Source organism: Chionomys nivalis, chromosome 3 (assembly GCF_950005125.1).
Source record: "Chionomys nivalis chromosome 3, mChiNiv1.1, whole genome shotgun sequence".
Lineage (NCBI taxonomy): Eukaryota > Metazoa > Chordata > Mammalia > Rodentia > Cricetidae > Chionomys > Chionomys nivalis.
The window spans coordinates 82,012,853-82,027,191 of NC_080088.1; the positions used below are offsets into that span (position 1 = coordinate 82,012,853).

The window sequence follows — 14,339 nt, forward strand, 5'->3', positions numbered from 1 at the left end:
GAACGCTCAATAAATTGTGAAGGAATGTCTTATAATCCCAATGAGAACTACAAAAGGTGAGAGGGCTTCTCTGTGACACAAAACCAAAACCAATTCTAGATGGACTAAAACTTTTAATGACAAAAGGCAAGCTTAAAGCTCAAAACATGGAGACTATTTTATGACATTAAAGCAGAGTAAGTTACTTACACAGGATGTGAAAATAATAAGAAAAATGATAAATTTAAAACTTATTCAAAGTACAACATAAAGAGGGTGAAAATATACACTGTAAATGAGACCGTGTATGACTGACTATTCTGCAACATGTATCCAGCAAAGATTGCCTAACATGTAAAGGACACTGTAAGTAGTTGAAGAAAGAAGGCAACATAAGTGCTAATTAACCAAAGAAACTTAACTAGTGACAAAGGAAAAGCAAATTAAGAATATAATTTTGGCCGGGCGGTGGTGGCGCACGCCTTTAATCCCAGCACTCGGGAGGCAGAGGCAGGCAGATTTCTGGGAGTTCGAGGCCAGCCTGGTCTACAAGAGCTAGTTCCGGGACAGGCACCAAAGCTACAGAGAAACCCTGTCTCCAAAAACCAAAAAATATATATATATATATATAATTTTGTATCTATTAGGTGGGCAGAGATTGAGCTACCTGACAACAAATGCTGGTAGGAAACGTCAGCAGTAACTGAGAAGTGGTACAGCAGTGAACCCAGAGTTAAGGATGTACGCACAGAGCACATGACAGATTGTTGCAAGACTCAAGAACAAACAAAATTAAAGAAATATGCTATCCAGACAGGTATGAGATGAGTATGAGGTGATAAATACTTTAGGCTGAGGAACAAACTCCAAATTCAGAACAGTGGGTACCCAGAACAGGAAGGAAATAGAAAGTAAAGATTACCGAGCAATAAAACCATGAGTGAATGGTATTATTAAATATAAGTTGGATAAATGTAACAATTTTCTTTTGCCCATATCCTATATGACTTAAAACAGGACACATTGTTAGGTTAATGGTAACATAAAGGAATTTAATTTCTGACAAGACAGAACTAGATTATTTTTAACAATTTTCCTACTGGAACAATTAGAAGGGTAGACCAGATGGTTTTTTCAAGTCAGTATATAGGCAAAAAAAATTTACCAAAGTAGTAACAATTAGCAGGGCAGATGCTCAGAAGAAGGGATCCCTCAAGAGAGTTGAGCCTGTCATCGAGATTACTTTTCTGACTAAAGTGATTTCTTGTTCTAGAAGTGGGAGGAGAGGCCAGGCAGTGGTGGCGCACGCCTTTAATCCCAGCACTCTGGGAGGCAGAGGCAGGTGGATCTCTGTGAGTTCAAAGCCAGCTTGGTCTACAAGAGCTAGTTCCAGGACAGGCACGAAAGCTTCAGAGAAACCTTGTCTTGAAAAACACAAAACAAAACAAACAAACAAAAAAAAAAAGTGTGGGGGGGGGAGAAAAGGAGGACACTAAGAGGTCCACTAATCCTGTCATCATGTCACAGGGCGTAAGGGGTAAAATTAGGAATCATGGGCCCAGTATCTGAGAGTTTTAGGGAGTTCCCAAATAAATACACCCTAGACACAAAGGAAAGACAGCAACTTATCAATAACTGAAGCCAAGGATAGGTGAAGCTCAATAGTGCTAGCAACACATGAGCTCCTGGGTTAGATCCCCAGCACCAGAAAAACAAAACCATTGATCAAAAATGCCTGAAGTCCAGTTTCCAGTTGGACCAAAATGATTTGACAAGAGCTAATTATTTGCCAGAAGTGAGACCAAATCCACATTGCTGAATATAAATTTGAGGCCCTCAAATTATCTCTACTTCTCATATTAAGAAGTAAATTAGGCTAGGATGTAGCTCAGTGGCAAAGTGCTTGCCCCACAAGATCCTAGGTTCAATCTTTAGTATACCCCTCCAACGTTATCAAAAGAATTGTCAGGTATACCGATCTACAATTTTAATTCCAGTACTCAAGAGCACAAACAAGCAGATCTCTTTGATTTCAAGCCCGAACTTGTCCACATGGCCAGTTAAATCCACCCAGGGCCACATAGTAGATCCTATCTGTCTTCTCCCCAAAAATCTACCACTTAATCAAAACTCCATGTCCTTATATAATTTAATACAATTGGGTGTTATTTTACAACTCTCCAGGGGTCTATTTCAGATCAAATGCCCATGTTCAAAGAAAAATGTGCCAATGTTACTTTATTTCCGATGAAAATCTTAAATGAAAGCAACCAAGTAGAAGTGTTGTTATGTATTCCACCTCTCTTTAATAGAAACTACATATAGAACACTATGGAGATAACAAATCTAAAAACCTAACTCACCCGGTCATTCATGAGTAGGTCCTTCACAATGAAAGTTGCTACCAAAGACTTCAGAGGAGCAGCAAACTGATCAGGAGCGAGAAGCGCAATATGACCAATAGTGACCAGTGGTGTTATGAGGTGTTCCAGGTTGCTTGGATCTAGGCTTTTATGCAAAGGCTGGAAATGAAGGATAGAAAACATATTCACTTCTCTATAAACTGCTTCTGTATTTCACCTTTGAATTATGAACACTACAGAAGTTTTAGATCCTGTGTAAGTAGCAACTCAACTGATGTTTACAAGATATTAAGTTTAAACAGTTTCAGTCCTGTTCAACTCACATTTTAGCAATAGGTAAAAAAGCATTTCAGCATCAATCGTATTTTATAGCATATATCTTATGACCATGTATATGAATGCCAAAGATTGCTAGGGCTAATCAATATCCACTCTGCTCTTCCTTCCAAAGCGTAAAGAAGATTTCATGTTGCAGTTTCTTCTGTGGTTGGAGGAGGCTATGTTGATCTGGTCAAAGAAGTGGGAATGAAAATGAAGTAGGCCACACTTGCCCGCACTGTGGCAGAATAAGCACTGTGTCTTCTCCATGCGTACACACTCTACTTACTTGACATAGGTCCAGCAGGCAGGACTCCAGCAGGAGCACAATGAAAGAATATGTGCTGCCTCTAAGCTTTTGAACACTGAAACTGAATTTTCAGGAGTGAAACAAAATTTTCCTATGTATAGTTAACTGAATTTTGGGTGTTTTGAAAATCATAACATCAAATACTAAGTTCTATAACAAGACTATATTTCATCTGATGTAAAACCAAACCATTAGTATCTTATTACAATAAAAGAATGTCACATTCATTTAGAATGATAACTGAAGAGTATTGTTAAACCTTAGAAACAGGAAAATCAGAAGAAATACTCAATTACATATGCCATCATTAAGTGTTAAGGAGGAAGACACACAAAATGTGTGTTTGTTACATTCTTACTTGTGTATGAATAAAATATCTCTGGAAGAGTAATTAGTGACAACATATAGTATCTGCGGAAAGAGAAGCTGGCTATAATGGAAATAGAGTACTTATCAGAACACCAATGCTTCATTTTAATGAAAATATGAGGGCTTAGTGGCTCAGTGGGTAAAGTACTTAACGCATAAGCATCAACAACTGAATATGGACCATCAACATACATAAATAAAAAGGCTGAGAACATATGTAATTCCAACGCTGTAAGGGCAGACAGGAGCAGCCATGAGGTTATGTGGAAAGCTAGTCGAGTTGAATGAATGAGCTCTAGAATCAATGAGAGACCCTATTTCAAAAGTCATGGTGCAAAGCAATTGAGGATGACATGCAGTGTTGACCTCTGATCTCTACATGCTTATGCACACACATAAACACAAAGGAATACATACACAAAAGGCAAATAAAGGTTCTATGTTCTAACACTGTACATCAACTATTACAAACTTGACAAGCAATATAAACTATGATTTTCCAACACACAAGGGCAATATGAGGTTACAACAAGACCAACAAGAACATTTGATAACTTGACCTTTTGCTATTCCTGGTCATTTCCCTCAATACTTCCACTGTGTCCAGACCTAAGTATCACTCTCTGGTCATACTATAAACAAAACATGGTGCATAAATATGCCTTTAATTATTTTATTACTGCTAGTTGATAATTTTCCACAATACATCAATGACATTATTTTTGAAAAGAGGAAAACTATTGGCCAGATCACGGAGTACTGGCAACCGCAAAAAGACTAGTGACCACTAGGAAATAGTTCTCAAAAAGCTAGCAAACCTTCCATTATAAGAGCGACACAGTGAGAATCTTTTCAAAGTCAAGTTTTATCAGTATTATTCTCAGAGTGACCATCATTAAAGGAAAAGAAAGATTAATCAATAAAAACAAAATTTTCCTATAATCAACACTAGTTAATGAAGTCATCTTTATAAATAAAAACAGTCATCCCCAAATGTATATATATGAAGATAAGTTACTTGCCACAGAAATCAAGCTGTTATTTGGAAGATGCAGAACATAATCTATTCAGTTATTTTAACACGAGACATGAAAATATGATAAAAATAACCATAAAAGTTTGTACCTCAGAGATAAAATGTCAAAATATTTATGGTAGAAGGTTCAGTATGCTCTGACTTCCATTCAAAGCTCCAGACATAAAATTATGAATCATTTCTTACAGACTTTTCTGCTAGCTTCTGTTTTAATAATAATGTTAAAGACTATTTGCATAGTTGGTTGCAATAGAACAACTTCTCAAGGTGAAAGTTAATTAACATGTAGAGAAAATAGTATAAAACATTAAAAATACACCTCATGTTAGTATGGTTAGCTCAGTCATTAAATCTAAACTTGTTTACCAATTAGGATCAATTTGCATTTAGAATCCAAACCATTAAACTTATAAACTCATAGAGTAAGCTCATTACTATAGCCATTGACTATGATGATAAAAAAAATCACTCAATGAAAACTCTAAACACTAATTCATACAGCAGAATCAAAAAGTATCATGCAGTATTTGACTTCTGAACCTAAAGTAGCCTTAAGCCTATGGAAAACCAGTTTTCTTATCTTAACTACTGCTGATGTTGGCTTTACTAATTCAAATGCTAATAATACACAATATAAAACAACTCTAATTGAGAATATTCTACAAAATCAGTATTTATATGAATTAAAATTTTTTCATTACCTCAAATATCTGTGCAAACTGGGTCTCTTTACTAGAAAATATGGCATGAATACAATGGATGGCATATTTGGCCTGGCGAGGTGGTCCTTTTTTGGATTTGTGATGCAATACAGGAAGCAAGGCTCTAAAAAAAATTTAAAAAAAAAAAGGAAAGAAAAGCAGCAATTTAAAAAAAAAAAGGTAATTTATGTTTATACCCACAGATTAGTACTACATCAACCAAGGTCAGAGAAGCTTCTGTGTGTAAAGGGAACAGTTAATACAGAAATTTGTAATTTGTCAAACAAGGGACTGTTGAATGCTTAGTCTTAAACAGGACATCTAGATCATCCGCTCCAACGCTCAGTGAACACTGCAGGAGGGAGCAAAGGGGATAGAAGGAGTCTGTCAAATACTGTTTTGTAGGCATGACCTGTCTGTTGCATCCATGAAACCATAGCAGGTAGGTAGGGGTGGTAACCTGCATAAGACTGAGTCTATCAACATTCTATGGGGTGGCGGGAAGGGACAACAACCCTCAGAAGGTCTTCCCCCTCCCCAAGTAGTCACAGGAAGTTAGTAAATAGTTGACAAGGATGTAAATGGTGTAGCCACTGATAAGTTGCCCTTGCTCAAGTAAACAACACAACCCGTGTTCACTTCAGGAAAGATGGACCAGACACTGACAAGCTAAAACGCAGCTGGTGGCTGGAGCAGTGCACTTAGGAAATACATCCAAGCTAGAATATCAGTTACCGTTATGTTTACCAACTCCAGCCTCGACTGGGATAATCTGCTCAGCCCACAGACTACAAACTAAGTGTGACCAGCAGAAGACCATAACTATAAAGTGACTACAGTGAAGATGGCTCTTGTGGACATCCCATAATTGAAGAAGCCATTCAAACATATTTTGGGATTTTCCCCCCTCTGTGTTTCTTATTTTAATATACTTTTTAGTGTTAACTTACTTCAAATTTAAAAAGGCTTTTTTTAAGACTTTATATTTTTCCCTTTTAACATTTATCTACATGTTTATAGTTTTTCACTGTTGGTAATGTATTCTCCTTTTTTTTCACCTGTATTCCCGTACTATTTGACTTGATTTTATTATTCTTAAAAATAAAATTTTAGACTATATTTTACTTTCTATTTCCTTCCTTAGACTTAACATGCATAGTATTTTTCATTACTGAGAAATCTTCTTTCCTTTGTTCTGCTTATTAATTAATCTCTTGTTCCTTCCTCTTCACCTTCACAACATTACTTTCCACTTTCCTTTTTTGATCATGTCATTCCTATCCAATTTTGTTTTTTTCTTTCTTTAAAAAACAAGCAACACACACACAAACAGAAACTAAAATACATAAGCAAAAGATAAATTAAGACAAAAATGCCCAAATAAAGCAAAATGAGAAGGAAGTCTACAAAAATACCAATGAGTTCCTTTTGCCCCCCTTTCCTGGCTGCTTCCTTAATCCACTCGATTGCTAATCTACATCTGCTTAAATGATTCAGCCCCATTGCACATTTTATATCATGTGTGCCATTTTCAGTTTATGTCACTGATGATCTATTAGTGGCAGTTAATTATTTTACATCTTTCTGTATCTTGTTTAATTTGATATACCTGCTAAAATAGCAGTTTGCTTTGTCTTCTCTGAGGAGTGTTAGGAAATGAGCCTTAGGGAGCAAGCTGTTCACTAAGTAGATCCCCAGGTTACAAGAGAACCAAAATAATATGTCAATCACAACTCAGAAACACAGGAAACATAAAGACAAAAGTCCTCAAAAAGACCATAAGCCCTTCACTGAACTCAAGGATACTAAAACGGGTAAAGTACTGGATGAAGAAGTCCAAAGTTTATTTGTAGAAATGATCAGTGATTTTAAAGAGGATATAAGATGATGAATGAAGTTAGTCGGGGGGGGGGGGGGATGGAAAAGAAAAGTCAGCAGCACAGTGAGAAAGCCAGCAAAATGGGTAAGAATGCCAGTAATATGGAAGAGAAAGTCAAAAAGGGAACTAGAATTTTGGGCAGGAGGGAGAGGTTTAGAAATGAAGGAAATGAAAAGTTAAGGAATCAGATTAAAAAAAATGCAACAGAAACATCAATCACTAGACTAGACCAAAAAGACCAAAGAACAGATGAGACTGTGACAAGGCCAGGAAATATTACATTCAGATATTAAAAGGAAAACAAGTAAATAAATGATCCTGACAACAAGTTCCGAGAACACTCAGATATGATCAAGATGCCAAGGTAAGGATCCATGCAGACGTCAATAAAAAAGGCAGAGAGAGTCTATTCAATAAAATCTTAGACTATTTCCCAAACCTAACAAAATGGGCATCCAAGTACAAGAGGGATTTAAAACCCCAAATAGACATGACCAGAGAAGAACTTCTCCAGAACACATCACAATCAAGACAAAGAAAGGGTAAAACAAAGTTAATACATTTAAAACTATAGGAGGAAACATAAACCCACAAATACAAACACACAGGAATTTTAACAGACCACCCCACAAAAACTGCTTAAGGCCAGAGGGGCAGATTCATGTATTTTACTGCCAATCAGGTTCCTAGATGCAGCAAAAGTATCTTTCAAATTTGATCAGGAGATAAGGACATTCCAAAACAAACTTGAACTAAAGCAACACCTTATCACCAACCCAGCTGTAGTGCTGCTGTTTTCACAGAACTGAAACCTTTCCTCCTTATAAGATCAAGAGCCTAATGAAACCCATCAGGCACAGTGAAAGGCCTCCACAGGGCTGCAAATGCAGGAAACATTATGGGGAATCTCCCCAGTGGCACTACACAACAGAGGGCAGAAAGCTCCAGGCATACTTTATCAGCAGTCTCTCAGGATGGCTTTGGCGATGCAACTGCCTTTGAATCACTGGAGCTCCTATAAACAACCTTTCACCCACAACCCTCTAGATAACCCAATAAACTCAATGGTTCACCAAGTTAAACTTGGGTAGATTTTTTCTGTCTGTAATTAATAATTCTACCTGAAGTAAACAAACATTCACATGTCTCAAGAAAAACTCACACAATAAGACTGCAAAAAACCCAAGAGGAACACCATGCACAGAGAAAAAACAGTCTCAGTCAAGACAGCAGAGGAAATCAATTTCATGTGAGGAAAAGATGAAGAGAGAAGACCTAGGAAGAAATCTATTATGCTCAACACACTAATATTACTGTAGGGAAGAAATAAAAGAACGAATTAATCCAACCAACTAGAAAAATAATGTAAAAAGTTCAGGAATTAGCAAACCTTTCTCACTAACCAAATGCAAATGTTGTTAACTCTGCAATTAAGAGACAGACTAGCAGAGTGCACAATAAAACAAGACCCAGCTAACTGCTGTATCAAAGAAACATACTTCAACAGAACACATTCGCAGACTTAAGAGTGAATAGAAGCTAATCAAACTGGCATCACTATTCAGAAAAGTAATAAAGCAAACGAAGCAAAACGTAGTCATGAGAGAATGTTTCAAAAGATAAACACAGTCCCTAAATTTTAATGAAGGTGAGAAAAGCATACATACATTGAGAAAGATCAGCCTCAGTTGGTACAGGAAAAACTGGATCTCCTCAGCATGCTGAAAAATCTCACTCTGAACAAATTTGGATTAAAGATCTTAATAGCAAGATTAGGAAAATTCTAGAGGGAAGCTTCAGGATACAGGCATAGGCTGGAACAATCAATAGCTCAGAAAATAATCCCAAGAATCAAGAAACGGGATTTTATAAAATCCAAAACCTAATGTCCAACAAGGGAAACAACAGCAATTGTATACATAACAGGGGAAAAATACCACCTGTGTATCTGACGGGAAATTGGTATCTAGAATTTATAAAGTATCCCAAAACTTAAAATTCCAAATAAACAAACATCCCCATCTCCCAAATGAATCAATGATGGACAAATTAATTGAATAGACATTTACTAAACTAAGAAAAAAAAATGCTTGGAAAAGTACTCAATCTACTTAGCCACCAGAAAAATGTAAAGTAAAACTATACTATGGTTTGAAAGAAAATGGCCTCCAAAGGGAATAGCACTATTAGGAGGTGTGACCTTGTTGGTGTAGGTGTGGTTTTGTTGGAGGAAGTATGTCAATGTGGGACAGGCTTTAAGCCAAGTACAGTGAGAAAGACCACTTCCTGTTGCCAACGAATCAAGATGTAGGACTCTGAGCTGCTTCTCCAGCACTATGTTGGCTTGCACGCCACCATGTCACACATGATGATAAAGAGCTTAACCTCTAAAATGTAAGCCAGCACCATTTAAATGTATTTCCTTTATAAGAGACACTGTAGTCATGGTGTCTCTTCACTGCAATAGAACCCTAACTAAGACACACCAAGATTCTGGCTCATTAAGAAATAAGAGGTATTTAGGATATCTGATAAATGGAACCTTATGCATGGCTGGTGGCAATGTGAACTGGAAGGGTTCCGTAAGGAAATCAGTACGCAGTTTTCTCACAAAACTAAAACTAGAACTAACCAAGTGATCCTGTTGTACCTCTCCTGGGTACATAGCAGAAACAATCTTAAGTATGATATAGACGTATCTACAAATTCATGTTACTGCTACACTGTAGTGGGAGCTGTCCGGCCACCCCGGCTCCCGGCTCCCGCATGGCTTCCCGTCCCGAAATAACAACACACAAACTGTATTCTTTTAAACACTGCTTGGCCCATTAGCTCTAGCCCTTACTGGCTAATTCTCATATCCCAATCAACCCATCTCTAATAATCTGTGTATCACTAGTCTTACCAGGAAAGATTCAGCATGTCTGACCTGGCGGCTGGCTGCATCGCATCTGGCTCTGAGAGGAGCTGCCCTGAATCTGCGCTCACTTCCTCTTCCTCCCAGCATTTTGTTCTGTTTACTCCACCCACCTATGTTCTAACCTATGAGGGCCAAGCAGTTTCTTTATTTTTTAACCAATGACCTTCCTCCATCACTACACACTCACAATAGCCAAAATGGTCAACAAGAGTTCAGTAGAAAAAAATGATTTTATGTTATGGAATGGGCAAATATAAGGAAGGTAAAAGGATAGGAGACGCAAATATGTAATAAATATATGTGTATGTTTGTATATGTGTTGTATGGTGAGAACCATTATCTTGCACGCTAATTAAAAGAGTCAGGAAGAAAAAGAAATAAGAAAATAGAAACTATGCCCAAAGGGAAATAGTTCCATGGATAATAGAATCAAGCCTAAATTCAAATCATGCATTTGCTACTTGCTAGCTATGACCTACAACGACTTGCCTGTCTGGATATCTGATTCTTCACTTAGATAAATAATCACATTCTGTTGAATAGCAGTCAGTTTAACTGAGATAGACTACCAGGTGAATATACAACATATGATATATAGTTGCATACAGCCCATATGAAAAGTCACTCTTCTCTATGATCTGATTTGTCTAGCAAGAACATCATCCCATAGAGAAACATACATCATGAACTCAAGTTAGCAAGACAGTTCCAAACACTAGTGCTGCTTACTCTTACCAAAGAGACGATCGTTATACAATTGTGGTAGGCTTTTTGCTTTTAGATTTATTTTATGTGGATGACTGTTTGCATGTTTGTATGTATAACATGTGCATGCCTAGTGCCCATGGAGAGGGTGTCAGACTTCCTGAAACTAGAGTTACAGATGGCTGTGAACCAATATGTGGGTGTTAGGAACCAAACTCAGGTCCTCTACAAGAACAGCCAATGCTCTTACCACTGCCTCATCCCTGTCTTGCCAGCGCCCAATTTGGGTAGGTTTGGATTACCACTGAAATAATACCTTTGTTCTATTTACCAATGGTTTCTTCATTTCACTTCAGTTCACATGACCAGAACAGAAGAGCAAAAGTTACACATTCCTCTAAAAGTTAGCTTAATGTGGACTGACGAAAAAAAACAGAGACAATTCTGAAGAAGCAACCAACCCTGACCACAGCTCCCTGAAAGGGCAGTTCTCGGCCAGACATGAAACCAAATCACCTACAACATAAGGACCATATGTGGGATCGTCTCTCCAGAAACTGGGAAGAAAGTTGGACAACAAGCAAGTGATGACAGAAATAATGAAGATAGATGCTATAGGGAGATTATAGAATCTTGAACACTGCTAGCACTTTATAGAAATTCTCTAGAGCCTATCAATTTCCAATTGTTGGAAATACTAGAGCACTGAAACACTAACTACCATAAAGATGAGTATTCCATGTTCTTCTCCTAGCCCGTACGAAGTGCTCTGTCCTAAGAGTAATGGAGTACCCTTAATGAAAGAGAACACTGGCCAGCAAGATTACTTGGTGGTTTAAAAGCACTTACAGTGCACATGAGATGATCTAAGTTCATTTCTTGTGGATCCCACAAGGAAGAAGACAACTGACTCTCCTGAGACTTGTCCTCTGACCTGCCCATGTGTCAGGCACAGGTGAGTTTGCAAGGTGTATACACACATACAGACACACACGCACACGCACGCACGCATGCACACACGTATAAACTAGCCCCTCTGAAATTTCTTATTGTGCCTTAGACCCATGTGAACTATCCATTCTGTGCTATTGTACACCAGAAACACTACTTTATCAAATGGTTTTTAAGTCTTTAAGCAACACTGAAACATTATAAAGATGTACCATGCTTGTCTTCTATCTTACAAATCTAAAATATCAACCAATGCTTTTTCACAAGAAAGAAGTCTATCCGGCTGGTAGTGGCACACGCCTTTAATCCCAGCACTTGGGAGGCAGGTGGATCTCTATGTGTTCAAGGCCAGCCTGGTCTACAGATTGAGTTCCAGGACAGGCTCCAAATCTACAGAGAAACCCTGTCTCAAAATTCCGAGCCTCACACACACACACAAAAGAAAGCCCCACACACACAAAAGAAAGAAGTTATAGCATAATATAATTAGCATACAACTTTCCTCTAAACTCAATTACTACAGAACTCAAGAAACAATATATCCAAAGTATTTATTAGAAAAAGCTCAACTCACGATCTGATGTGTGGGAAATCCTCTTCAATTTTGCTCCCTGTATTTTTGAAAATTTGCAGGGCAGCTTCTGCCACCTTTTCATCATCCATTTTCAGACAAGCCAGAAGGGATTCAAATGTTTCAGCAGAATGAAATGAGATGGGATGTGTAAAAGAAAGTACCTACAAAGGGTTTATAAACATTATCTGCAAAATCTTTTCATGTTTTTAATATATACCTAAACTACACATTAGAAATCATACATCAACAATCAATTCAAGACTGACTATGTTATGTTCCTATACGCAATATCAATATATTTCTAGTCAATTTGGACTTTTATTGATCCTTATTTTTTTTCCAGGGGAAGGACATGAGGGTAGGAATAAAGGAGATTTAAGAAATACAATAAAGCATCATTCTTTTTTCTAAATAACCATTAGAAGAAACTAGGTAAGAATTTTTTAAGTAAATTAGGAAATGTGTACTTACCCGATCAAAAAACGCACTATAAGTACAATAACCAAATCAACATTGTAAAAGCAGTAGAGAAAATAATCAAACAAAAAGATGAAGCAACAAGATCAGCATTTACAAGAACCCTGACACAGATTGTAACAGACTTTAAAGAAGGCAACAGCATGTAGCTCAACTGGGAAGAGTGCATGCCTGGCAGGAACACAGGCCTGGGTTTGATCCCCACACTGCACAGAACCAAAATTGGTGATGCTTGCCTGTAATTCTATCATCAGGGAGGCATATATGAGGATAAAACAGCAAACCTCAACTATCTGCAACATAAGGCCATCCTAGGTTACATGAGACCTTGTCCCCAAAACAAAAACTAACAAACAAAACCCTGCAATTGAGCTGGGCCTACTGCTGCAGATATTTGATCTCAGCATTCAGGAGGCAGGGAGATCTATGAGTTTAAAGCCAGCCAGGTCTGCACAGTAAGACCTGTCTAAAAACAAACAAAACCAGGCAATAGATAAGCAATAATCCTGAGAAAACCACGTATCCAGTACAAGAAAATCATATCAAACACCCCTTCATAAATCCGTTCAAAATAATTTAATTGTGCTTAAATTAAAATTAAAAAAAAAAACTTTGGACATCAGTGTGGGGGGGTGCACATATATGGGAGCATCTGTCTGTGAGTGTGTGGTGGTCACTTGGGCTATCTTTTCCTATCACTCTCCACCTCTGTTTCTCCAAATGGGGTCTCCCACTGAATCTGGAGCTCACAATTTCAGTAGGTGGAGACTCTTACACACTGAATTGAAGACACATGCCCACCAGCCTGGGGACCCACACTCAGGTCCTCCTACTTACAGGGCAAACATTTCATCCACTGAGCCATCTTAGTCCTATTATAGGGTTAAAAATGTAGAATAATGGAATTCAAATACAGAATGTAAAAATAGTAAATAACAAAAATACTATATAGTGCCGGGCGGTGGTGGCACACGCCTTTAATCCCAGCACTCAGGAGGCAGAGGCAAGCAGATTTCTGGGAGTTCGAGGCCAGCCTGGTCTACAAGAGCTAGTTCCGGGACAGGAACCAAAAGCTACGGGAAAACCCTGTCTCGAAAAAAAAAAAAAATAATACTATATAGTGTCATATTTTAAAGATTTAAAAATAATCAAACTAAACAATGTTATTTAGAGATATATACAAAGATGCAAATAAGCAAGCTAAAACTTTAATAAAATAAATAGAAATTTCAGGGAAATGTATGACAGATTTGATTGTAGGAATAAAAATCACTCAGGAAACTAATATAGCATTTTGAATACTCAATGTAATTTGAGTAAACATAGTTTATGGTTTCATATGGCTTAAATATAAAATGTAGGTAACTGGCCTGTGAAGGCTATAACTCTACTGTGATGCTGATTGCTGGCTGCCATAAGATAAGCAGCTTTAATCTACTCTGTATCCCTTCTATTATATTTCTACCCACCATAGGCCTAGAAACAATAAAGACAAGTGACCATGGAGTGAAATCTCTGACTCTATGAGTATATTAAGTCCTTAATCCTTTCATTTGGTTTTCTCGAGAATTTTTTTAACAGTGATAAAAGGCTGGCGAAAACAGAAAATAAGTACTGAAAACTGGCATCATTACTATGACCACATCTAATCAGGAGGTTCAGAAACCTTTGAAGCTAATTTATGGGAAGAATTGGAAAAGTTTGTGAAAACTGGCTAGAAAAAGGCTAGAATGCCTTACCTGGAATTCACTGAGAGA

General features: G+C 37.5%; 1 protein-coding gene across 6 annotated transcripts in view; it reads right to left on the reverse strand.

The window, feature by feature from the left end:
* Pds5b (PDS5 cohesin associated factor B) overlaps window positions 1–14,339 on the reverse strand; it is a 161,326-nt gene that overhangs the window by 37,256 nt on the left and 109,731 nt on the right. For 5 of the 6 annotated variants that reach the window (XM_057764239.1, XM_057764238.1, XM_057764242.1 and 2 more), the window contains exons 19-21: window positions 12,106–12,266; window positions 5,077–5,200; window positions 2,343–2,501 (exon numbers count right to left, since the gene is read on the reverse strand). In XM_057764239.1, the coding sequence (XP_057620222.1) occupies window positions 2,343–2,501; window positions 5,077–5,200; window positions 12,106–12,266 (444 nt within the window). The remainder of the gene's footprint in view (window positions 1–2,342; window positions 2,502–5,076; window positions 5,201–12,105; window positions 12,267–14,339) is intronic. The other variant, XM_057764240.1, reaches the window with a different exon arrangement.